This window comes from Spermophilus citellus (genome assembly GCF_964194105.1).
Source record: "Spermophilus citellus genome assembly, chromosome: 10".
Taxonomy (NCBI): Eukaryota; Metazoa; Chordata; class Mammalia; order Rodentia; family Sciuridae; genus Spermophilus; species Spermophilus citellus.
The window spans coordinates 137,136,945-137,162,552 of NC_138197.1; the positions used below are offsets into that span (position 1 = coordinate 137,136,945).

Sequence of the window (25,608 nt, forward strand, 5' to 3'; positions counted from 1 at the left end):
GCTGCGAGTGGTGACATGCGGCCGTGCTGAGACTCACAGTTACAGGCCACCGTTCACTGGTTTGTAACAAAATTATCAACTTTGATCCCTGAGAAAGCTTCAATTGTAATAAGCTGTTTTCTTTTTTTTTTTTTTTTAATATTTATTTATTTAGTTATCGGCAGACACACAACATCTTTGTTGGTATGTGGTGCTGAGGATCGAACCCGGGCCGCACGCACGCCAGGCGAGCGCGCTACCGCTTGAGCCACATCCCCAGCCCCTAATAAGCTGTTTTCAAGAAATAATTTTTCTTAACAAAGAAATATCGTGCACACAGAAATGCTATGAATTTAAAAAATAAATACTTATTTCTATGAGTGAATAAATCACTTTCCCAGTAAGACAGACCTAAGCAACGTGTATTCGGGGTAAGACTTGAGGCTTCACTTGCTTTGGCAACCTGGGTCCTGAAGCACACCCCACTTCCACTCAGTGAGCAACTTCCTACACACCTCACGCTGCCCTGGGGTCTCACTGCTACTAGGCTCAAGGTGGTGACTGCCCAGGAGACAGCCCAAGACTCACTTGTTCTGCAGCTTACGTCTATGTGCTTACCTCCGCTGCTGTCCGGCCGTTGGGAGAGCTCGTCTTGGGGTGAGGGGCTTCCAGCAAGAACTATTCACACAAGGACAAAAGCCCAGAAAAACTGCACTTGAGCCAAGGGAAGGAGCACTGCCTCCTGAATTTCAATGAGATGGAGTAGATCCTAGAAACATCGCTGCTTGGTTGTGTAACCATGGCTCAGAGCTGTCCTAACCCAGCAGGAGAGAAAGGGCCTCCCTACTCCTGCTCATCACAGACTCACCAGGTGAGCATCTCCAAGGAAGAAGCGTAGCTGAGAGCAGAGTCCATCATGTGCAGGATCCCAGCCAGCCTGTGCCTGGAGCATAGCTCTATTCAAAGGGAGTACTACATTCTCCTGCAGCCCTTTTCTGTCCCCTGTGATCACATGATGGAATCTCCTTCACAAGGTCACACAGACCTTTCTGTTGAGGACTGGCTGGACTGGCCCTTGCTGTGGTCCAGGTTCCGCCCACTGGTTCCTGTGGCAGTCCCTAGGGCTGGCATGGTGTCGCTGCCCCCTTTATTTCTGCTCACCAAGCAGAGAAAAAGGACATGAATGTATTTCATCCAGAGACACTGGCCCCTGGCAGTTTCTTTGTGAAAACTGCAAAAAGTACTAAAGTACTTTGAAAAATCGGCTCCTTAAACCACAAACCCACATCAAACCTGTCATCAAGTTTCAGATCACGGGGGGTTTGCTTGTATCAGCTTCTCAACCAAGCAAGGACTAGGGATGATTCACAGAAACTAGCACCTGTGAAGTCAAGAACTTATTTTGAGTGGGTTGAGAAACTTTCCAAACTTTTAATTTTAAGGCAATTAACAGTTACAGGAATTGGTCCAACTGGATTGAACCCTGTGTTTCTTTTTGTTTGAAGAAAAATGCGGAGCCAATTTCACCCTTTGGAATCTTTCAAAAGCTGCTCCCTACCAAGAAACAAACAGTGGCCTTGACTCAGAAGTTGCAAAGCACACCCCAAGGCCCCCAATGCACAGAATAGAAGTGTATCCTCCTGGCTGGAACAAGTCCTGTGCTCCTGCATGTTCTTCCAACCATTCTGTCTCAGAGCCCTCCTCTGCCCCGACATTTACACAGCCTTCAGCAAATATCTGAGTGAACCGCAGGCCACGGTCCTCCACACAAAGGTTCCTGCATGGACAGGAACACGTGTGCACCATAAATGATGTCAGCCGCATGGCACCTGACCTTCTGTCTCCAGGAAGAAAAACAGGAGGGGGACAGGCCTCAGTGAGAAGACATGAGAGCCATGGCATGCTGAAGCAAGGAGGACAGACAGAAGGGCTGGTGGCACGGCAGGTGCAAAGGCCCCAGGTGGCCTGGGCAAGGCTGGAAGAAGTGGGCACATGATCCTGGGATGCAAGGGTGTCCAGGTACAAGATGCCTGTGGGTGTGCAGACCACTTGCCTTTGACTCTGAGATAGACCTGCTGGAGGGGTCTGCTGGAGAGCAGGTGAGGAAATAGGACAGGTGCTGCCTGGCACCAAGGTGGCAGCACTGGGAGTGGAGAGAAGATAGCCATTCAGGAGAGACCTGAAAGAGCCAATACTATGTGCTATCAGTGGCGTGGGCTGTGCTCAGCCAGCCAGGGGGACGCAGGCTCAGAGCTAGGGTCTTGCTTTTCATTTTGGCAAACCTGTGGGTGTCTCAAGTAGATGGAGTTCAGGGATAGTCCTGCCTGGCAGTAACTTCCACCACAAACCACCCCTATTTGGGAAGCTGGACGCGTGAACCCAGCCCCCATGTCAAATGCCCTGGTCTCTAGGGTGTCTCTTCCTACCAACCCAGTACATCCCTGGGATCCTTCTCATTCACCTGTGAACTCCCAGGATGAGTCCCAGGTGGAGGCATGGCAGGACTCCACAAGTGTATAAGGAAGGGGTCACTCCCTCCCAGCCCTCAGAAAGGAGGTTGTCAATCAGACTGTCAGGTCTGGTCTGGTAAAATACAGATGTCCTGATCAGAACTAAGTGGAACCCTTGGCCAACACAGAGGAACACACATTGCTTACAGCAGTATGTGGAACATTCTGGCAAGAAAACCATTTGTAAGAGAAAGAAAGCCTCAATAAATTTCAAAGACTGAAACATCCAGGTTTTATTCTCTGACCATGACCAAATTAAACTGGAAATCAGGAAAGTTCTCAGGAAAATCTCCAAATTTTTATAAATTAATCAATCTACGTTAAAAAAAATTAACAAAACAAAAGCCCCTGTGGTCAAAGTAGAGATCACAAAGGAAATTGGAAACTCACTGAAAATGGAAGTCAAATTTTGTAGGACACAGATAAATCAGAGCTCAAAGAGAAACTATTAAATTTTAAATGCTTACATTGTCTAGAGAAGAAAGTTCCCAAATCAATTAGATAACTTTCCACCTGAAGAAGCTAATAAAAACATAAATTAAACCAAAAAGGTAGGTGAGAAATAATAAAAAAATAACTGAAATAGTAAAGACATACACAATAAAGATTAATGAAACTTGGAGGTGTTTTTAAAAAGACAACAAAATTGACAACTCTTAAGCCGGTTGAAGGAATCAGAAAGCTGACTTGAACAACCGGCATCGGGAACCAGATGCTCTGCGCTGCAGACCGCGTCCCACAAGAGAACAGGACGGACAACTGTAAAAGTAAAAGAAATTGAAGTTAAAGTGTAAAAGACCGGGCATTGTAAAGTTTCTAAGCTGCAAGGCCTGAGTTAAAAAGTGAAGGACCAGGTATTGTTAAATTCCTCTGCTACACCCCAAACCTGAAATTCCTGTAGCTGTAAGGACAATGCCCGGAACTGCCCAATAAATATTCCCCCTGACCCTCTGGTTGTTTAATAACCTAGGACCCTGTGTAGCCTGGCACGTAGGCATTCAAGGCCCAAACCAATCAGTTTGAACGTGTACCCCGCTTAGGAGAGACCAATCACCCCCGCCAGCCTTGTTCCCGCCAATGAATGTACTAATCAAGTCTAAGAATGATTGTTTGATTTTCCCGCGGTGTAAGATGATTTGTTAAAGGAGACTGTGATGTGTTAAAGTCCCCGCCCTCCCCAAAAAGTGTACTTAAGCACTGCTCAACCCCTGCCCCGGCTCTGGGCTGCTCTCTCTCTCCTTGAGTGGGCTCGGAGCCCCAGCGCGCTGGATCAATAAATCCCCTTCTGCCAATTGCATGAGCGGTCTCTTGGTGGTCTCTTCCTCCGACGCTCTCCGGTCCCTTACACAACTTCAGGCTAGCAACTTGTCAGGTGGGAGGAAGCGGACAGGTTCCTTAAAGGGCAGAATCGGCAAACCGGGACAACCTACAGATGGATTTGTCATTTAAGGCCGTCCCACGAGGAGACCGCAGGCCGATGGCGTCACCAGCGCTGGCTGCCAACCCGCAGGCTTGAGTCCCGCCAGCCCTACAGCCTCCACAGGAGGAAGGGGAGAGGGCGGGCCAAGAAGAGGCCAAGGCCAGGACACCGCGGGGCGGAGGCAAGAGAGAGCCCTGGCCCGCCCCGGCCCCACCCCGGCCCACCCCTGCCCGGCGCGGGAGGCCTACCGGCCCGCCCCGACCCGACTCGCCTCAGGCTGCTGCACGCACTACTCAGGCATGACGTCACTGCAGAGCGCAGGGTCTCCCAGAATGCTGACCTACGTCAACCGCCAACTGTCGCAGGCACGAGGAGCGGCCCGGAGTCAACGCAGGCGCAGGCGCAAGCGCGGCGCCCCCATTGGCCAGGAGCAGAGAGAGGCTATTGCAAACGCAGTAATCCCATTGGCTGAGCTCCGCGGGCGGCGCCCCCATTGGCCGAGGGAGGTGGCCGCGTGCCGTGCCTCAGGTGGCCAGCGAAGTCAACTCGGCGGGAAGAGCGGAGCCATGCTGCGCCTCGCGGCCAAACTGGTGGCCTTTTTCTGGAGGAGGGAGGACGTCCCCGAGGAGGAGCCCGGGCAGCGGGAGCCGGAGCTCGCGGAAGGTGCGCGTGGGGTGGGCGGGCGCCCCTCAGAGAGCCTCCGCTGGGAGGCCCAGGGCTGCGGGCTGCGACCGGCCTGACCTGTGACCTGTGACCGTGACCCCACGGAGCCGCCTGCCCTCGCGTGTTGGGGCCGCAGCACGTTCTGCGTTGCGCGGACCAGGGCCTCGCCTGTCCTCCAGCCCCGTCCAGCCGCAGCCGCGCCTTCAGCTGGGCCATCAGTTCCTCCTCTCCCAGCGGAACGCAGGGCGGCCCTTTTGGCTTTGCACAGTTCCTGGTTTGGACACGGCTCCTTCCCAGTCTTTCTGGGAAGAACCATCTGGCGGTCCATCTCCCGCCGGGACGTTGCGCCTCCAAGGGCACCTCCGTCTCTGCACGCCTCTGCCTTATCTCTTTCCCTGGCGTCACTGGCAGTTGTGAGCTTCCTCATTCCAAAAAACGGCACCCGACCCTCTTTCTAAATGCGTCCTTTCTAAATGTGATGAAATCGCTCCTCCTCTCGGATTCTCTCCTTTCTTGTGCCGCTAATGCTGGCAGACTGCCTCTCCCTGGTGCAGCTTTCCCCCAAGGGTACAGCTGTTTCTCCCTGTTCCTCCTCCTCTACAGGAATTGAGTTCAGGGTAGTGCTTCCCTTTGGCTTTCTCTAACCTCTAAAACGATGGCGTTCTCCACAAGAGAAGCCAGAAATATCAGAAATAGAGTGAATTGGGGGCAGCACAGTAAAGGCTACCCTATGCTGATGTGTTAAGGCCGACAGCCAACTGCGACCTGGAGCAGGTCACTCATCCAGCTGGTCTCATCTGTAGAATGGCTTTCAGCAACAGCTTGCACTCCAGCAATGTGCATTGCTCAGCTCTGATGTGGCCTGGGCCCCAGGCTTTCTCCTGTGAGAAGTCACAGGGAAGGCACAGCAAGGACTGCAATTACAGTTCTCAGGAGATCTCTCTGGCTGAGGGCCAATTGGTTCTTTCCCAGTCTCCCGCGCTGTTGCTCTTAATAATAATAAGGGAAGATGATAGTAACAGTTCCTGAAAGCCAAGCAGGAGTACGTTGTGTGTGTGTTGGTACTTGACTCTCCAACAGCACTCATGGGTAGTGACCAGTGTTCTCTCCATTTCACAGATGGAAACTGAGAAGCCCAGGGTGACACATGGCAGTAGAAGAGCCAGGAGGCAAAGCCAGACAATTTGGGTTCTCCCTACCACATCTAACACCTATGTCCCCCGGAACCTGAGCCTCTGCCCCAGAAACCCTACATTCCAAACACTCCATGCCGTGTCAGGGTCTCTACATCTCAAATCCCGCCCATAGGCTCCTGTCCCCTGTGGATGCTCATGGTCTTTCTCTGGTAGGGCACAATCGTAGCTGATCTTGCTAACCTCTTTGCTTGCCTGTTTCAGGTGACACTAGGTTGAAAACTGTGCAGGGTGTCGTGACAAGGTACTGCAGTGATTATGGCATGATTGATGACTTGATCTATTTCTCCAATGAGGCTGTGACTAGCAAAGTGATTCTGAATGTTGGACAAGAAGTCATTGCAGTTGTTGAAGAAAACAAAGTGTCAAATGGACTGAAAGCAATCAGGGTGAGTCTGGGTTCATTCAGGAACTGTCTGCATGCTCCACATTTGTCAGCCTCTCAGACATGGCCTGGCCAAGGGAGAGTGCAGTGTACCTGAAGGGGAAGCATTTGTTTTAAAGTTCAAAAGGTAAAGTTTGGGGATGTAGCTGTAGCTCAGAGGTAGAGCACTTGCCTGGCATGTGTGATGCATGGATTTGATCCTCAGCACCACATAAAAATAAATAATTAAAAAGGTATTGTGTTCATCTATAACTAAAAAAAATTTCAAAAAGGAAAAGTTTGCTTATAAATGTATGCTAGAATACTGTTAACAGTTCTTTGTTCTTCTAGCCATTTTTAAAAACTGTTCTTTAAATGATAATGATTGAATCCTTTATTAGCAGATTAGCAAAACTCAGTGGACTCTATTATTCAGCAACTTTTTCACATAAAATTGTATTTTTGTAGCACAAATTCTTGGAGGTACAATTGCTAAGTCAAATGGTATGCAGATTTCATAAGATTATCATCAATTTGGCATCAATAATATTGTATGAGTTTATAGTCTCAGTTGCAGAATGGAGACTGCCTACTAACTGGTGTTTGCAGGGATATTGTTATTCCTGAACTTGGAAATATTTGCCAGTTTAGTAAATGAAGAGTGATCTCATGATTTTATTTGTGTGTAAGCCTTAAAGTATGTTAATTTTTCAAAATTTTCACTGAGATATCTTCATATCCTTTATCAACTTTTTGTTGGGTTTAGCTTTTTTGCTTATTAAAGCTTACCTAATAATGAAAATTAGAGCTTTTAAAGGAAATTTATTATGTGAAAGTGTTAAAAATATTTTCTCTAAGATCATCTTTGACTTTGTTTTGCAGTTTCATTTATTTTTTTTTAAAGAGAGAGAAAGAGAATTTTTTAATATTTATTTTTTAGTTTTCGGTGGACACAACATCTTTATTTTATTTTATTTTTTATGTGGTGCTGAGGATCGAACCCAGCGCCCTGCGCATGCCAGACGAGTGTGCTACCGCTTGAGCCACATCCCCAGCCCTACAGTTTCATTTTATGTAGTTAAATGTGTCTTAATTTATTGGATGGATTTGGGTCTCTTAAGCATCCTTTGAGAAGCCGGGCATGTTGGCACCTGCCTGTGATCCCCGTGGCTGGGAAGCTGAGGCAGGATTGCAAGTTCAAAGCAGCCTCAGCAGCTTAGCAAGACACTAAGCAACTTAATGAGACCCTGTCTCAAAAAAATAAAATAAAAAAGAATCCTTTGAGAGGGTTATTCTACTCCTTATCATAAATATTCACTCAGATTTTCCTCTGAAAATTATTTGTTTATTGATATTAATCTTGAGTCATTTGTTGTGTCCTGTAGACTGCCAGATGTTCCTTTTCTCACAGCTCACCAATCACCCTGCTGAGACATCTACTTTTTTCCTGCTGACTTGAAAGGTTTCTTTCCATGTATCAGAATCCCACTTTCTTGTGGTTATGGGTCCCTGGGTGTCCTTTGGATCCCTGTGGCATGGCCACTATCACTGATGGTAGGCAGGTTTCCTTTCCTTACCTTTATTTGTGGGTGGAATTTGCTTGGCTTTCATATGTTCTGGGCGAGATGTATTTTTTTGTTGTTAATTTTCTGCTCTGATTGTTTTTGTGCTGAGTTTATGGATTCCATTTAGGCTTAATTGACATAAGCTTCAACTATAAATTATGTCTGTTCATTTATGTAGTTTTTTTTCAAAATTTAATAGTTTTTTTAAGGTTCTGCAAACTTTTTAAGTTATTTCAAATAATTTTGAGATTTGTACCGTTATTGGTATGATTTTATTTTTTTATTTGGTACCAAGGATTTAACCTAGGGACACTTAACCACTGAGTTCATCCCCAGCCCTTTCTATTTTTTATTTTTGAGACAGGGTCTTGCTAAATTGCTTAGGGCCTCACTAAGTTGCTGAGACTGGCCTCAAACTTGTGATCCTCCTGCCTCAGCCTCCCAAGTCTCTGGGATTACAGGTGTGCTCTGCCACAAATATTCAGTATAATTTTGCATAGTATTTTCAAATTAATCTTTTTCTTTATCAGAAAGCTATTGATTTTTAATGTAACTTATAAGGTGGCAAACTTATTGAGTGCTTAACTACTTCTTGGAAATGCATGGGTTATATAATGTTATCTTAATGTTTCGTATCATAATTTTTAAGTGATACATATAAAAATAATTCAGATTGCAGAATTACATCGGTCAGTGTGTAGCTACTTGAATTTATTAAAACTAAGTACAATTTAAAATTGGTTCTTCAGTTTCATCAGCCGTATTTGTCAAGTGCTATTTGAGGTAGCAGCTGCCAAGTCAGGTGGCACAATCAAAGGAAGTCCATGCCCCACAGAAGGTGCTTGAGGCAGCCCTGGCCTGGATGCTGTGATGTGGGAAGCAGAGCCTTTCCATGCTCCCAGCTGCATCTCACCTCTCACACCTGCGTCTTCCAGCCACAATGCAGTGTCTTTCCACTTGTGAGGCTTCATTCCCTCCCTCAGTGGTTTGCAGTTGGTAGGGTAAATCTTACATCTCCTTGTTGTTTCCTAAGTATCCTCTTTCTTTTGATGCTCGATTTCCTCTTCAGATTCTTCATAGAGTCTTATAAAAATAAAACTAATTTTGTGTGTGGACTTTGTATCCTGCTGCTTCGCTGAGTTTATCAGCTCTACATTTTTGGGAGGGTAGGGACAAAAACATGCAGTTGTAGCAGTTCTTATGAATACAGGTGTGTGATCCAGTCAGCTCCCAAAGGCCTCACCTGCTGTCCTGGGGCAGCTTTAGGTATTTTACATGTAAGATCAAGCCATGTGTGAACAGAGATAATTCTACTTCTTCTCTAGTTTGGATGTCTTTTATTTCCTTTTTTTGCCTAATTGCTTTGGTGAGGACTTGCAGTGCTGTATTGAATAGAAGGAGAGAGTGGGCCTCCTTGTCTCCTTCCTGATCTTAGGGGAGAACTATTCATCTTTCAGCGCTGGGTTGATGCTAGCGGTGAACTTTTATTTATGACCTTTATCACATTGAGGAAGTTTCCTTTTACTCCTGGTTTGTGTAATGTGTGGTGAAGAGATGTACAGTTTAATCAGATGCCCTTTTTTTTTAGATGGACACAATACCTTTATTTTATTTATGTATTTTTATGTGGTGCCTCACATTTGCTAGGCAAGCACTCTACCACTGAGCCCCAGCCCCAGTCAAATGACAGATCATGTGGTGTCTTCTGGTCAATGTGGTATGTTTTTCTACTGGCTGGATTCCAGGTGTTGGGCTGCTCTTGCATTCTGGGATAAGCCCACTTGGTCATGGTGTATAAACCTTTCAATATGCTGTGCACTCATTGTGCTATTTTGATGAAGATTCTCATCTGCATTCACGAGGTATTGCTAGATAGACTTCTCTATGGTGATAAATAGTATTAGCAGGTGGGGCCTTTGGGGAGTGACTGTCATGAAGGCAGGGGCTTCATAAATGGGATTCATGCCCTTGGAGACTACAGGGAGCTCCTCATCCTTCTCGCATATGAGGACATGTTATGAAGGTACCAGATGTGAATCAGGAAACAAGTCCTCATCAGATGCTGAAACTGCTGCCTTGATCTTGGACTTCCCAGCCCGAATGGACTAAGATCAGATGTTGGCCTGCAGTTTGCTTATTTTGTCCTCCTTTTGTAATGCTGTAAGTTGGTTTGTGATTTGTCTGTCTTACAGGTAGAAGCTGTCTCTGATAAATGGGAGGACGACAGCAAAAGCTACGGCAGAGGGCTGTCTGACTCCAGTCCCCGGGTGCTGATCGGTTGCGTGACTTCCCTGATGGAAGGCTCTGGCTATATTAGTCAGACCACGTACTTCTCTCTGGAGAGCGTGTGTGAAGGTAGCTGGATGGGCTTCTGCTTTACATTTAAGATTGGGCTTTGCAATTTAACTGGCTTGGATTTGAGATGGCAACGTGCATTCTTGGAATGGTTGGGTTCAGTCATGCCTCTGCCAGTGCCAGCCCTGTGCAGGGGTCTCAATGCTAACCGTAGCCCCCCAAAATGAAATCAACAGGCAGCTGCTGGGGATTTTGAAATCTGCTCTCTGTGTGGAACTCCTGAGTCCTTGGAAATGCTGCCTGGGATTGTCTATTCCCCTCAGCCATACCAACAGGAGGCCGCTGCCTAGGTGGCCTTGTGGAGAGAGGTCTCATGGAGAGATGGGGAATGTTTCATGCTGTAGATATTGACAAGAGACACACAAGGGAAGGCTTACCCTTGAGGAGTAAAGACAAGCCCAGGCAGAGGGTTTTGCTGATAACCAAAAAACTCAATTGAGGCAAAACCAACTCCTCTGGAAGCTGAGGGAGGGTCATGCTCAGAGATGTTCCTGGGTGGCAGAACGGCCCTGATGTAATCCTCTGGCTCAAAGTTTTGAGCCCAAACTGTGAGTGGAGGCCTAAGGGCCCTTAGCCCAGGAGCCAAGTGTCGGCCCAGCCCAGTGGGGTCTGCCCTGTCTCAAGTGTCTCTCTGGTAACCAATATGGTTGCTCCAGGGACCTATTCTCATCTTTGACATTCCCAAGGTCCTCAGACTGTTGCTCTAAAGCCTGTGCCCCATCACCGCCCCCCCATCCCTGCTGTCTAACAAAAGAAAAATCCAGATATATTAGAACAGTTGTGATATTGATAATCTGAACTGTACAGTTGGACGCCATTTCTCTCTTGCCATTTCAGGTTTCCAGCCGTGCAAAGGAGACTGGGTGGAGGCTGAGTACTGGATCCGGCCAGGCACATGGAGCAGTGAGGCCATATCAGTGAAGCCGCTGAGGTACAAGCGCATGGACAAGGTAGTGTGTTAAAAGTGGCTCCTCCCTGTGTTTCTGCCACACCTGCCTCAGGATTCACTTCCATGCCCCAGGTTCTCCCAGATGAGCGCAGCTCAGCCAGGCCTGTGTTTCCTCAGGGAAGTAGAGACAACCCTGAGTACTCATAGATGTGGGCGTGTTTAACATGTTCTAGGGGCAAAACATGCCTGGTAGAGAATTGTGGGGTGAGTGGGTGGGCTGTGGGACTTGCCCTTCCTCATGAGCTGGTGTGATTGGGGAGTGAGGTGGGAATGAGGAGGAATTGAGTTTGCACCAGGGCGAGATGGGGGCATGGCTGGTCCGTGACCAAAAAGTGGGGAAGGTATGTGGGCCACCTCCGTAGCCCTCTCAGCCCGAGCTCACAGACCCCGCACGTCCTCCTGGGTCAGGCCTCCTGGGTCTGCTGCAGAGTTGGAGAGCTGTGCCCCTTGCCAGCAGTGTTGTCAAGCTCAGCACCACACTCGCAGGTCTGTGTCTCCAGCCTGTGTGGGAGGAACGGGGTGCTGGAGGACAGCATCTTCTTCAGCCTGGACTCCCTGAAGCTGCCGGAGGGGTACACGCCTCGGAGGCACGATGTGGTCAACGCCGTGGTGGTGGAGAGCAGTCAGTCGTGTTATGTGTGGCGAGCGCTCTGTATGACCCCTGTGAGGAGGAGGTAAGCAGCAGCACTCCTGTTTGGGTGGGGACAGGCCAGATTTGAAGAGTCAGTCACATGCTGTGCCACAGTGGTTTGGCTGATCGTTTCCATGCAGTGCTGGTCCCCTAAGATACACTGCTCAGTGACATTGCAGCCTTCCTAGTTCATGTAGGTACACCCTGGTGCTCACACAAGGACAGACTTGCCTCAGGACAGTCACATTTCTCAGAACATGTCCCCATCTGAGAACGCATCACTGCCCTTTGGTAAGGCAGAGAGCAGGCCTTCCAAGTCCTTGGGTAAGGCAGAGAGCAGGCCTTCCAAGTCCCGCGTTTGCTGTAGGAGCTGAGTGTGGAGGGCTCAGCCTCCCGGTGGAGTGCAGGTAGATTTCCGATGTCCTTCTTGTCTCTTAGTCCCGTCGTCCTAAGGTGATGACTGTCTAGGCCCCTATTCTGTTGCTAATGACAGAGTACCACAGACTGGGCAAGTTATGAAAGAAAGAGGTTTGTTTTGGCTCAGGATTCTAGTCCAGGGTCAAGGGCTGCATCTGGTGATGAGCTTCTTGCTGGCAAAGCCCCTAGGCCATGCAGGGCACTTCATGGCAAGAGGCCAGATGGCCTTTATTTGCTGACCCCTGCAGATGACTATTAATGCATTAATCACATGAGTGAATTAACCCTTTCATGAGGGCAGAGCCCTAATCACCTCTCTAAGGTGCCACCGGGTCCCACTCTTACGTTCTTGTAATGGGGATTAGATTTCACCTGAGTTTCAGAGGAGACAGCATAATCAGATCATAGTGATAATTGCCATCTGGTGTAGAGTCTCGTATCTTTTGTTCTTTCATGTTTTGGCATTTAAAAGCACATGTTGGACGTAGTAGGTTCTTGGGGTGATTGTCAGGGCATCCTCGCATGTGGTGTCCTTCTTGTGTGAACACACATAGCGTGGTGTGGCCTTCCTGAGCCCTGCACATGGCTGCCCAAGCCCTGCCTGCCTTTTCCCTGGGCAGGCTCCTCACTCCTTCATTATTCTCATCACCGCCCCATTTCCTCAGTTGAGTGCAAGCTCTGTGTGGGGAGTGTTTTGTCTGTTTTCCCGCCCCACATCTGGTGCCCAGCTTGGTCTCTGGGTTGGGCAGGCCAGCCCTGTGTCTCCCAACGGCCACAGGTGCATGAGGGAGGTGCATGAGTTGACCAGTGGTGCTCTGCCCTCACTCTGCTCAAGACCTTCACCTGACTCTGGCCACGTGGAGCCTGTCTCCTTTCCCAGGGGACCCTGCTTTCCTCCTGGGGCAGGGAAGAGAGATGTGGCCCTGTCTGCCAAGCAAGGCCAGCTGATCACTGACTGGAGCCCCAGCCCTGGGTCTTGATGACCACAGGCTTCCTCTGCATTGTGCCTTGCTGTAAAGCCCCCTCCGTGGCCTTGAGAAGCATGGCCAGCAGGTCTTACTGTGGGCCTATGGTTGGCATGACCACTTGAAGGACATGCCCCACCACTCCACCCTGCTGTCTTCTTCAGGCCACAAGTGCATGGAGGTAGGTGTATTTCTGCCCCACAGCACATCTGTTTTCTCATCCTCACTCGGGTTTCCTGTCCAGGGTGTGGTGCTGCTAGGCTGTGGAGTCGCGCGTACACTGCCCCTTCTTGCTGGGGTCAGGCCTCATGTGCAGCTACTGGACTTTGCTTCCAACTTTGGCTGCCCCCCTGTAATTGCAGACTCCTGGTATCTCCCTGTGTCTGATTGACAGCACAGATAAGCAAGGCAGCTTCTATTCAACTCTCAGTCCCAGTACCCCCCTGAAAACAGCCTGTCTTGTATGTGCGTTGAGCCAGAAACCTGGAGGCTGCTTGCCTCCCTTCTTACTTCCTCTGGCCTCATCCATAGCAGACGTGGACAGTGCACACCAGGCCTTTGCACAGAGGGGGGAGAAGAGAAAGGAAGGGACAGTACAGACCCAAGAAGGGACCACTGAGTTTGTGAGCAGGGCCAGAAATGGAGAGGTTCATTCTAGAGGCCTGTTTTCTTATGGGCTGCAGGCCAGGGTAGTGCTCAAGACTGGGTTGACCTTCTGGGCAGAGTGAATGGCAAAGGGAAAAGACACTCTGTTTTGAGGCAAAGTAAAAACTTCTCATTTTCTAAAGAGCCAGACTTGCTGTAGTTGGCGCTGCTTAACCAGAGGTGTTGGGAGGGCACGCTCAAAGCCCTGGTGGTGATGCCTGTCGCCACACATTGCCATGCTGAGCTCAGCAGGTGTGGTGAGGTCTGCCTCTGAACACAGATGTGGAAAAACTACCATAAGTGTGAGGAGGCGACTTTCCGCTTCCTTTTAGTGTTACAGTACTACTGTCACACGTGTAGTCCCTTGTGAGGACACTGTCATGCTGCCTGTCACTGTGTGTCAAAGCAGAAAGTGTCTCTTCCTCCCTCCCTCCCTGCCCTGGACCCTGGAGCTGGAGAGAAGGGGAGCAGGCCTGATGACATCTGTGCTGCCTGTTTTTCTAGACTTCTTCTGTGAGATAGCCTGCTATCCCTGGAAATTCTGGGTCTTAGGGAGTTTCTGCCTGTAGTTAGGTGGGCACCTCTAGGCTCATCCACAGTCTGCCCTGGAGCTAGAGCAGGGGCCTTCTGACGTCCCACACCTCCAACTGGCCCTTGCTTCAGAGACCCTGCTGCTGCTGGTGAAGCCCCAGAGGAGTCCTGGGGAGCCCTGCTGTTGAAGAACAAAGGCAACATTGAAGTCACAAGGATGACAGACTTTGGAACCCTGAAGGAAGGAGGAAGCAAGACCATGGTGATCTGCATAGAGTAAGTGTCTCTGGGGGTTTGAATAAAGCAACAGCACAGCAGTAGTTTCAGCTGCATGCCTATAGATTTTCGAAGGCCTGTAGAACCAGCTGGACTTTCCCTATTTATTGTTTCCCTCTGAGAATATTTTCAAACTTTTGACTCCAAAATGTCCTTTTAACTTAAACCCACAAAGGCATTTGCAGTTGCTGTTCGCCAGGTTGATTTCTCCTTTGTGGTGACTGCGCCTCAGCTCTGGAAATCTGCAGCCTGTTCTCTTTCCTTCCTCAGGAATAAAGGAGATGTTCCTCAAGACCTAGTCAGCTGCAAACTGGCTGGCTGGGACAGAGCGCGGCAGTTCAGGGTTCAGACCCTGGACAAAGGCCACACCTGCCTGGAGGAGTCTGTTCCAGAGAAGGAGGAGCATTTTTCAGATGACGATGTCAATGCGCTAAACAGCTACCAGAAAACCCGCAGTGACGGGACACTGGAAAACACGGAAGTCTCTCCAGGTGGGCAGTCCAGCTGCTAAGGAGGAGCCCGTCCACGAGCTGTCACAGCACGAACCAATGGGGTCTTAGCCTCGGCACTTGGTAGTGGTTTATGCTAAAGTCTTGAGTCTGGACCCTTCTGCTCTTAATGTTTCAGGGCTAGCGAGGGGGACCAAAATAGCCTGACAGTACCAACTTCAGCTTCCAACAGAGCCTGTGTCCTGCTGGGGCGGGTTGGGCTACAAGGTCAAGCTGCAGACTTGAGTTCCTGTCTGGAGGCTCTGATCACACACCTTCCTCCTGCCTGCTGCTTCCTCCCGAGATTGGCTTTGTGTGCATCTGAGTGTTTCTGTGTCTGGCCATTCATTTCCAGTTATATTAGAAATGACTTACCTTTTGGTCTAACTTTGGATTTAAACTTCCTCCTCCAGGTGGCTGTACCTGTGAAGAAGAAAGTAGAGAAAAAGAAAACAACCCATCAAAGAAGCAGCTGACAGAGACCAACCCCGGGGGGCTCATCCCTCCAGGGGGAAAAACCTTCATTGCCATTACGTGTGAAGCCAAGTAGGCCACTGGGGGGCTGCAGAGAGCTCCCTCGGGGCCCTGTGCATATTCCCTCTACACCTCATCTGGGGTGCTTCTCGGTTGGGTGTCCTAAGAGCATCTATGGCTGTCTGTGATGTAACCAGGTCGCAAGGAAAAGCACAGGTCCAGAAAGCAGCCAGCTGAGGCAAGGGGTGCCCAGCCTCAATGTCTTTCCTAGTCCTCAGCAGATGACCCAGGGTCTTTACAAAGAAAGTAGAACATTCATGATCCATTGGGCATGAGCTCCCTCCACGACTTGTGAGCCCTCCTGATTGTAGCCCTCTAAGGACTCCTGCACTGTGTCCTGGGTCTCTGAGGCCTTGGTTTATCCCTGTGCCTCCCCCCCTCCCCAGGCATCTGGCTAAGACACGGTGCCAGGAGTGAGGGCCAGAGGAGAGAAAGATAGGGATGAGCTTCCTTCCCACTCAGACCCAGCTTGCACATCTGGCCTCCATGCACCCCTCTTTCCCCTGGGTGGTTGCGACCAGCTGGGCCCCTAAACCTGTCCCTGTTCCTCCTCAAGTCCCCCGTGGAGGCTGCTTGCCAGTGAGTGGCCGTCTCTCAGCTGGGCGTGCGAGTCCCATCCTCCTTTTGTCTCACCAGTCATCTGAATAACTGTCTTGCATCAGGGCCATCAGTGTCCAGTTGTGGGTGACAATCATGCAACAGTAGTCCTTTAGTGAATCACGTGAGATGCTGTCCACCTAGCTGTGGTAGCATGGCATAGGTGAGAGCAGAGCACACCTGCACAGAGTGTGCCAGGCTGGCCACTGCCAGAAAGGAGAAGGGAACAGGTAGAAAGCAGTGCTATTGGTGGTTAGGTGACACTCTTCTCACTTAGCATGTCACCTGGAGCTGGGTGTGGTGCATGCCTGTAAGTCCCGGTACTTGGGAGGCCAAGGTAGGAGGATGGTTGATTGCAGGCCAGCCTGTTCAACTCACCAAGACCCTGTCTCAGGATGTAAAAAAAAATTAAAAAGGACTAGTATTCTGGCTCAGTGGCAGAGTGCTAGCCTAGTGGCGGGAGGCCCCGGGTTGTCTCTAGCACATGTTCCTGTACACATGCGTGTGATCTTGGCAGTGTTGAAAACAGTGTTCTGATTACGTTAAAGAGAACTACAGGAAGCCCTTGATTTTGTCTTGGGAAAAAGCATTGTTTGTTTTATGAAGTAAACTTCTGTGTAAGTTCTTAAAGCCTCAGCCTGACTCTCCTCTGTAGCCCTGTCACTTTCCCTGTGTGTCCCCAGGGGAGCTGTGGCCCGTCTGGCTGCTGATTGACGGTTTCCCTTGCTTCTCAAGGCACTCGGGCCGCTGCAGGGAACTGCTCCTGCTGTGCTTCTCCAGCTTCCTCATCGGGCGGCACCTGGAAGTGAATGTGGTCAGTGGCGAGGAGGCGCTGATTGCCATACGTGAGCCCTTCTCCTGGAAGAAGCCTAAAAGCTCCCAAGCATTGGCCTCCACAAAGACGACTGTCGTGGTGACTACACAGAAGAGGTGGGCCCCTGAATCCTGCAGCTTGTTGATCAGTACCGGCTCTGGCTGTGGACAGGCGTGCGTCCTGGCAGGCTGGGTCTGCAGTGCTTTTTCTTCCTGTATTTGGGGCAGGGTGCATTTTCACAGAATGCTTAAGGTCAGATTTTGTCTTTGCCACTGGCACCACCATGGCAGTGTGGAGGACAGGGCAAAGTGCCTGCATGTCACAGTGCCCTGTTCACCCTGGAAGGTCCCAGCGTGACTCTCGGAACAGACTGGACTTGCCCTCTGCTCCTACTGACCTATCTCCTGAGGGCAGGACGAGCTCTTGGCATCCAGTGTCCACACATGTGCCCAGCAGCACCGTCAGCCTTGGGTTAACATGATGCTGGCTAGTGTCCTCCATGGTAGCTCAGGCGTCCCATGCAGCTCACACTGGGTGGTGAGATTGCTGGGTTGCTCAGGCTGTTTGAAGGAGTGCCACCGTTTCAGAAGGAAGGGAAGGAAAGCAGCATGTTCTGTGTTAGCTGCTGGCTGGGGATACATGGTGTGCTTTAGTGGCTGTCTCCTGCATGATGGGGCATTAATCTGGCACTAGCACCACAGCGGGTTTGGCACAGGTGCCGCCCAGAACCCATTGGGAGAGAGACAGTGCTTTTCTAATACTGGAAAATTCCAGATTTCAAGTCACATGTTATCCCAGTAACAGTTTGAGATAAGGGTCAGGGGACTTTTGTCGATGAAGGCCACAGGGAAGTGTGATAGCAGAGAAGGGTGCTGTATGACTGGTCAAGTCCAGAACGTGGTCTGAGTCACAGCACTACTACCAAGAAGCCGTGTGACTTTGGGCAAGTTTTTATCGCTCTCTGAGCATTGGTCTCACTTATAAGTGGAGTCCCTGCCTCAGAGGGCTTGAGGAGTAAATGAGATAGAGCATGTCAGATGTGCAGCCTTTGGACACAGAGCAGGCAGTGAATGCTGATGGTGCTGCTCGTCTCAGGGCACGTTCTAGGTGGGGACCCAGGAAAGGAGCTGCTATCTCCATAGCCTGCAGCACAGAGTCCTGGATGATGGCAGCTGGTGACGCCTGGTTCTCACCCAGGGGCACAGGAGTCACAGCGGCTCCATAACAGAGAGTGCTGCACACACCAGCTGCCACCAGAGTCTCAGCCCCTGGGCGTGTGTGTCCTTGGTGTGATAGCATAGCCCCTTCAGGTGTCTCTAGAGTAAGGTCGTTGGTTTCCTGGTGGTCAGCCTGTGGACCAGCGTGCCTGGCCCTGGTTGGCTGCAGAGTGCCTGCCCAGGGCCCACACCAGGCGCTGGGTGTTCAGTCTCACTGCTATTAGACCTCTCTACCAGCACCTCCTTGCCAAGTCCCCAGTATGTTGTGCGCTGAGGTCAGAGTGGCCAGTGGTCTACCACGTCCTGGTCTTTTGGTCTCCTTCACTTTGTATCTGTGAGGAGTCGGTGCCTGGCACTCGGTCTTGAGCGTCCCTGCTTTCCCGGCGAGCTTCCCAGCTGTGCTGCTCTGGTGTTGCCCTCTGCTCACTCACGGGGAGGACGCCCTGTTTTTTGGTGGGGGCAGTGGCCTGCCATGCTGTCAGTGACTCTGGGGTGGCCTGCAGCTGTCCAGCCAAAGCTGCACTCGACCTAGGTGGACGGTCTCTAAAATTCCAGTCTCCTCATCTCCCTGGCCCTTTTTCTGCATCACTGTTTGACTCAGGGTCTCATGCATGCTAGGTAAGTCCTGCACCACTGAGTCATACCCCGGTCCTTTTAAAATTTTATTTTGAGGCCAGGTATTGCCAGGTTGCCCAGCCTGGCCTTGAACTTGAGATCCTCCTGTCTCAGCACCACAGCACACATGCTAGAATTATAGGCATGGCCACTGCACCCAGCTCTCAGAATTTGAGTGACTCAGATGACCCTGTTCTGGGAGAAAGCAGAGGCTTGGAGAGTAAAACCAGCTTTCCCCAGGGAGTCACAGCTAAAAACAAAAACAGTTAAGGCTGCCCATGTGTTCTTTGCAGTGATGTGTGGGTATAGTTTCTGATACTCACGTCCTTATTAAAAACACAGTAACAGTTGGGCTCAGTGGGACATGCCTGTAATCCCAGCAATTTTGCGAGGCCCTCAGCAACTTAGACCCTGTCACAAAAAAACAGGGTGGGGGGTGGTGCTTGGAATGTGGCTGAGTGGTAAAGCACCCTAGATTCAATCCCTAGTATCCAAAGAAAAAAACAAAACACGTAGTGAAAACCAAGTTCATTAAAAGGCTAAAAAACGTCTGTCTTCAAATTCCCTGGTCCAGTGGGCTCCTGGGAAGCCAGTCTGGCTCCAGGGGGAGGAGCAGCCCTGCTGCCCTGCAGAGGTGAGAGGCCAGCTAGAGCTGGGGAACTTGGGACCCAGGACCAGGAGCAGAGGCTCAGCACAGCCAGCCTCCGCCAGTGGCTCCTGTATCTGGTCCTCCTGAAGCAGGAAGTGAAGTCTGATCAGGTTGAACACTCTTCATTCGAAAATTCAAAATCCTGGAGTATGAAGCTTCAGTGCTGATATGTGCTCCAAAAGCTTCAGATTTTGAAGCATTTCACATGATGGATGCTCAGCTGGTAGAGTCCACACAGGTATTCCAAAATCAAAATCTCCAAAGTCTGAAATACTCTGGTCCCATGCATTTCGGATAGGGGATACTCCAAAACTACACATGGAAATGCTGGGTAGCAAAGAGCTGCTTTAACTTGTGGATTTGTGTCTTAAGGAACTCACGACGACAGCTCCCAAGCTTTCTTCCACAGTACCCGATACCAGACAGGCTGAGAAGATGCGTGGAGCACAAAGTGGACATCCTGACCTTCCAGCCACTGCTTGCAGAGGTAGGACATCAGGGGGTTCCAGGGCATGCACCCATGCCCCTCACACAGTGTCCCGACAAAAGCAGGAGGACCCTTCAGTTTCACCACAGACAGCCTGAGCTTAAGGGTGACATGGGAGGGGCAACTTGGTGTGTCTCTGGAGACTGCCACTGGGGATGTGGGGCAGGGAGCAGGGCTTTTGCCAAGCCCAGCCTCTTAGGTGCGAGCAGGAGGGTTTCCAGTCATGACAAAACCTAGCACTCCAGGGGCCGACGGAGCTGGCTGTCAGGGGAGGCTGAGAAAGTCGGGGTCTGTGGGAAAGCCTCATGGACATGTGAGCCCCTGTTAAGGTCAGCAGCCTGGCGGGAGAGTTGGGGGCAGAAGTGTCCACCTGGCCTCAGGGGGAGCATTGTCCTGTGCCGGGAGGCACTTGCTGTCAGGAATTTGAGGTCATTCATCCAGAAGCAAGTGGGTGACTGTGAAGTGGAGCAAGGCACGACCCAGGGACAGGCTGGATGGCTGGAAGCTGGTGTCGGGTCATGGAGTGCTTGTTCTGCAGGACAGGCCTTGAGCCGTCAGCAGGCTAGGGTGAGAGCCATGCAGGAGGGACAGACAGACCTGCGTGGAGGGTGGGCCAGTGCTCCTGCAGGCCTGGCTCAGGGCCCTCTGGAGCCTGAAGTGCTTTGTGCCTGTGACACTGACGAGGCGGGCAGTTGGAATGGTGCTGGCTTCCGCTAGCGTATGTTGGCTGCGTGGCCATGCAGCTGAGGTGAGCCTAATATGTGTCTGCTCCTTGGCTGACCCTCGTTTCCCGCCCCTTGCAGGTTGGTCTCCTTTCCCAGAATTCTGTGAATATTACCCACAGCATGGACTTTCCCTTTATTCTAACTTCTACTCAGCAGTTATTTTAGTTTGAGGTTCTGGAAGGGCTGAGTAACAGCCCTTGCTGATGTCCTGATCAGTGCCTGGGAGCCAAGGATGTGACCTCATTTGGCAGAGACCTCTGTCAAGGGAATGAGGTCGAGAACCTGGACCTGGAAGATGACCCTGACTGAGTGGCGCCACATCATCTCAAGGTCCTTATAGGAAGGCAGGAGGGTCCAAGGTTGAGGAGCATGGCCTCTGCAGAAGCTCAGACTACGCTGCTGCTCCCTGGAGCCTCCAGGACGAGCCGCCTGCCATACTTCAGAGAACACCCTGACCCCTTCTTTGTGCTGCCAGGCCACAGGGTGGGTTGCGGTGGCCTAGAAGCTCACCTGGCCTCCGTGCTGTGTGAACATAGCCAGGCTTTTCTGGCTTGTGCCTGGTGATGCTGAGGGAGGGATCTCACACACAAGGTCACAGTTTGCGTGATTCCATTTGTACAGATTCCCAGAACAGGTTAGCCCTCAGAGACCAAAGAGGTGGACAGCTACCAGGAGGGTGCTGGACAAGGGTGTCCCCTCTGGGCTGTTGGGTGTCTTGAAGGATAGGTGTGGTGGTTGCAGGAGGTCGTGACTTCTCCGCATGTCCTGTTCTGTGAAGTGGTTCATCTTACACGACATGATTTTTAAGTGTTTTTCCTGCCTCTCTTGAGAAGACTGTGTGGCTTTCTTCCTGAGTGTACTGCCTTGGTGACCCACATTGGTCTTCAGGGGCTAGGCTCACCTTGTGTCCCTGGGTGGACCCCCACCCATGGTGCTGTCATTGGTGTGTGCATTCTACTCTGCAAGCCCCAGACTCTGTGGGGTTCCAGTGCCAGGGCTGGGAATGAAGGGAAGCCTGCGTGGGTGTTGGCAGGGTGCCCTGAAGGACCCTTTTTACCTGCTGGACAGCCTCATGACAAGAGTCTGATGGTGCCATGGTCCACCCCCAGGAAGCTTGTTCATGCTGGCAGGTGCTCTTGGAGCGCTCATCCGACCTGCTTCAGCCTGTGCTATCTGACCCCACTCCACACAGCTAGTGCAACCAGCATCCTGTGGGAAAACCTGTCCTGGTCCGGGGCAGCCCCTGGTTCTTGAGATCCACTGTGCAAATTTAACACTGCCTCCCTCCAAAAAAGAAACAAGTTCAAGATCTCTTTCAGGTTCTGGGCAGGGAGGCCACCACGAGTCAGAGGGCCGTCCTTCTTCCTGAGTCCCACCAGACCAGAGAGACAGGTGGAGCTGCTGGAGAGGCAGAAGCAAGTGGCCCTGGGTGTTCAGTCTCCCTCAGGGGCCCAGAGAAACTCTTAAGCCTCGCCTTGGCTCTCCTGGGCCCTTGGGTGTGGCAGCGTCCTCCCGGTGCCCAGGCAGCACCCTTACTGTGCATCTGCCGTCACACACCACATGCCCACGTGAGAATTTTGCACCTGCGTTGGTGGGAGGTGTTGGTCTGCAGTCTTCTTTCCTTGAGGGGTCCTTTGTGGGTGTTGGCATAGTGCTCTCAGGGACTTGGAGGAACTCTGGCCTTGTGGCCATCCTAGAGTTCATGCAGAACTGGCCCCACATCTCCCCCGTGCTGATGGAAGGTTCCAGTGATGCCTTGTGACTGAGCTCTTGGCCCACAGACTGAGCCAGGAATTGCTTCTTCTAGCTCCCTGTTGGTTCTCTTTTCTCTGCGCTGTGGGGATTTTCCCCCTGAAAGAATGTGCGCATTTCGTCTGTCTGACTGGTTGCACACAGCTATTGGGCTTCTGTTAGGCTGCTGGCGATGGTGCTTCTCTTTCCTCAGGCACCTGGCTGGCAGAGGGCTGCTCACTGCATCAGTCTACTCAAAGAAACAGCTCTTTGCTTTTGTTGGTTTTATCTTGCTCTGATTTCCCTTTCATCTGTCACGTACTGTGTTCTTTTGTTTTTGTTTTTTGTCTTTTTTTTTTCTTTCACTAGTGTATTTGATTTCTTTTGCTCTTTTTTTAAGAAGGAAGCCAAAGTCATTTGGTTTAAAATCCTTGGTTTTTTGCTAACGTAGGTTTTTAGTGTTAGAAAATTTCTTCTTGGGGCTGGGGATGTGGCTCAAGCGGTAGCGCGCTCGCCTGGCGTGCGTGCGGCCCGGGTTCGATCCTCAGCACCACATACCAACAAAGATGTTGTGTCTGCCGAGAAGTAAGAAAAAATAAATAAATATTAAAAATTCTCTCTCTCTCTGTCCCCCTCTCTCTCACTCTCTCTAAAAAAAAAAAAAAAAAAGAAAATTTCTTCTTAAGTACTAAATTGGCTGTGTCCTGCAAATTTTAATACATTATATTAAAATTTAGTTCAAAGTGTCTCTTTCTTTTCCTACTGACTTCTGATCTGTGGTTATGTAAAAGCATGTTGAGTTTCTGAACCTGTGGGTACTGCTAACTTGATTCCACTGTGGCCGTCAAACATACTTTATGACTGAATGCCGTTGCGTTTATTGACAATGCAGCCTCTTTGGGTAAATATTGCTTGTATGTTTGTCTTGTCTCAGGAATGTCAGTTAGGTGAAGTCAATCGGTGGAGCTCTTTATTTTATGTTTTTCTTATTTTATTGCTTTTTATTTTATTGTGTTTTAAATTTTGAGGTAGGGTCTCACTGTATTGCTGAAGCTGACCTGGAACTCCTGATCCTCCTGCCTCAGCCTCTCGAGTTGCTGGGTTCCTAGGTGTGCACCTCTGCCAAGCTTCTAGTGCTCCTTACTCTTTTGTATAAATCCAGATTTCCATTTGGGATCATCGCACTCCTGCCTGGAGGACTTGGACTCTTCATGTCATGCTTGCCTATGGGATCAATTCTTTCAGTCTTTTATTCTGAAGAAGTCCTATTTTACTTTCGTTTTTTAATAGGCTCTACTGTAGAGCAGTTTTAGGTTCACAGAGGAAGGTACAGACATTTCCACGTAGCCTCTGCACCCAAGCTCAGCTCTCTGCCATCTACATTCCCACCAGGGTGGTACATTGCTGAAATTGATGAGCCTACGTTGACATGCCCTGGTGGCCAGAAGCCCATAGTTTATGTTAGTGAACTGAATGTTGAACATTCTGTAGTTAGGACAAAAGGATAATGTCATACTGAGCACAGCGACTCACTCCTGCAATCCCAGCAACTCTAGAGGCTGAAGCAGGAGGATCACCAGTTCCAGGCCAGCCTCAACAACCTAGGGAGATCCTGTATCAAAATAAAAAGGGTTGGGGATGCAGCTCAGTGGTAGAGCACCCCTGGGTTCAGTTCCCAGTACAAAAAAATTAAAGTATAATGTCAGGTGTGCACCATTATAGTATCACACAGAGCAGTTTCACTGCCCTGAATCTTCAGGGCTCAGCCTTTTTGTTCGGCCCTCCCTCAGCCCATGGCAGCCACAGCTGTTTCTTGTGTCTGTAGTTTTCCTTTTCTGGAATGCCATGTGGTGGAGTTACACACATGCCGCCTTTTCAGGTGGACTTCTTTCACTTACAAAGGCATATTTGATTTTCTTCCATTTCTGTGCATGGCTGGCAGCCCTGTTCTTTTTAATGCTGAGAATATTCCATAGTCCGGATGGACCACCGTTTGTTTATCCACTTCCCTTCTGAAGGACATCTTGGTTGCTTCCAGTTTCAGAAATTAGAATAAAGCGTGATGAGACACCCAGTGCAGACTTTCTGCTAATTTTTTAAAATATTTTTTTAGTTGTAGATGGATACAATGCCTTTATTTATTGATTTTTATGTGGTGCTGAGGGTCAAACCCAGTGCCTCCAACGTGCTAGGCAAGTGCTCTACCACTGAGCCACAACCCCAACCTAACCATACAGTTTTAATGACTGTGGCTTCATAGTAGGTTGTGAAATTATGAAGTCCCCCATCCTTGTTCTTCTTTTGAAAGATGACCGTTCATCATCCCTTGAGATTTTCTATGAACTCTAGAGTGAATTTTTCTTTTTCTGCAAAAAGTATCAGTGGAATTGTGATAGGAATTGCATTTAATCTATAGATTACTTTGGTTAATGTAGACATTTACTGTTCTAACATTAAGTGTCCATGAACATGGGTTGTGTTTCTATTTATTTTTTTTCTTTGAGCAGTATTTTGTAGTTCTTAACATACAAGTCTTTGACACTTTGGTTAAATTCATAAGTGTTTTGGTGCTATTGTAAATGGAATTATTTTGTTACTTTCTTTTTCAGAGTGTTCATTGTTAGTGTTTAAGAGATGCAACTTATTTTTGTGTTTTGACTGTATCCTGCTGCTTTGATGAATTCACATATAAATTCTAACAGTTTATTGTGAAATCTTTAAGTTTCTTACATGTAAAGTCATGCCATCTGCAAACAGATGATCTTACTTCTTATTTCTAACTTGGATACCTCTATTTTCTTTTCCTTGCATACTTGCTCTAGCCAGGAGTTCCAGAAATGTGTTGAATGGAAGTGGTGAGAGTGGGCATCCTTGTTCTGTTCCTGACCTTGGAGGAAAATCTTTGCATTGAGAAGATGTCAGCTATGGGCTTTAATGACCTTTACTGTGTGGAGGAGACTCCCTCCTCCCTGTAGCTCAGTGTCCCTTGATGAGGGCACTGGACTTGTCATGCTCTTTCTGCATTGAGCTCGTGTACGTTTTCCACTTGGTCCTGTGAAGGTGTACGCTGCTCAGCAGCCTCCAGAGGCTGCGCCACCCTGGGTCCCGGGAACAGGCCTCCTGGTCATGGCATGTGGCCCTCTCAAGGGCTGCGCCACCCTGGGTCCCGGGAACAGGCCTCCTGGTCGTGGAATGTGGCCCTCTCAAGGGCTGCGCCACCCTGGGTCCTGGGAACAGGCCTCCTGGTCATGGCATGGGGCCCTCTCAAGGGCTGCGCCACCCTGGGTC

At 49.8% G+C, this 25,608-nt stretch overlaps 1 protein-coding gene across 1 annotated transcript in view; it reads left to right on the plus strand.

Annotated features, from left to right (window-relative positions):
* Window positions 1–4,208: 4,208 nt before the first annotated feature.
* MOV10L1 (Mov10 like RNA helicase 1) overlaps window positions 4,209–25,608 on the plus strand; it is a gene marked incomplete at its 5' end in the record, with an annotated part of 71,825 nt that continues 50,425 nt past the window's right edge. Inside the window, 10 exons of the mRNA XM_081310872.1 lie at window positions 4,209–4,572; window positions 5,970–6,154; window positions 9,887–10,049; window positions 10,887–10,999; window positions 11,485–11,672; window positions 14,320–14,463; window positions 14,734–14,954; window positions 15,365–15,497; window positions 16,818–17,012; window positions 19,750–19,864. Of these exons, the coding sequence (XP_081166998.1) occupies window positions 4,209–4,572; window positions 5,970–6,154; window positions 9,887–10,049; window positions 10,887–10,999; window positions 11,485–11,672; window positions 14,320–14,463; window positions 14,734–14,954; window positions 15,365–15,497; window positions 16,818–17,012; window positions 19,750–19,864 (1,821 nt within the window). The remainder of the gene's footprint in view (window positions 4,573–5,969; window positions 6,155–9,886; window positions 10,050–10,886; window positions 11,000–11,484; window positions 11,673–14,319; window positions 14,464–14,733; window positions 14,955–15,364; window positions 15,498–16,817; window positions 17,013–19,749; window positions 19,865–25,608) is intronic.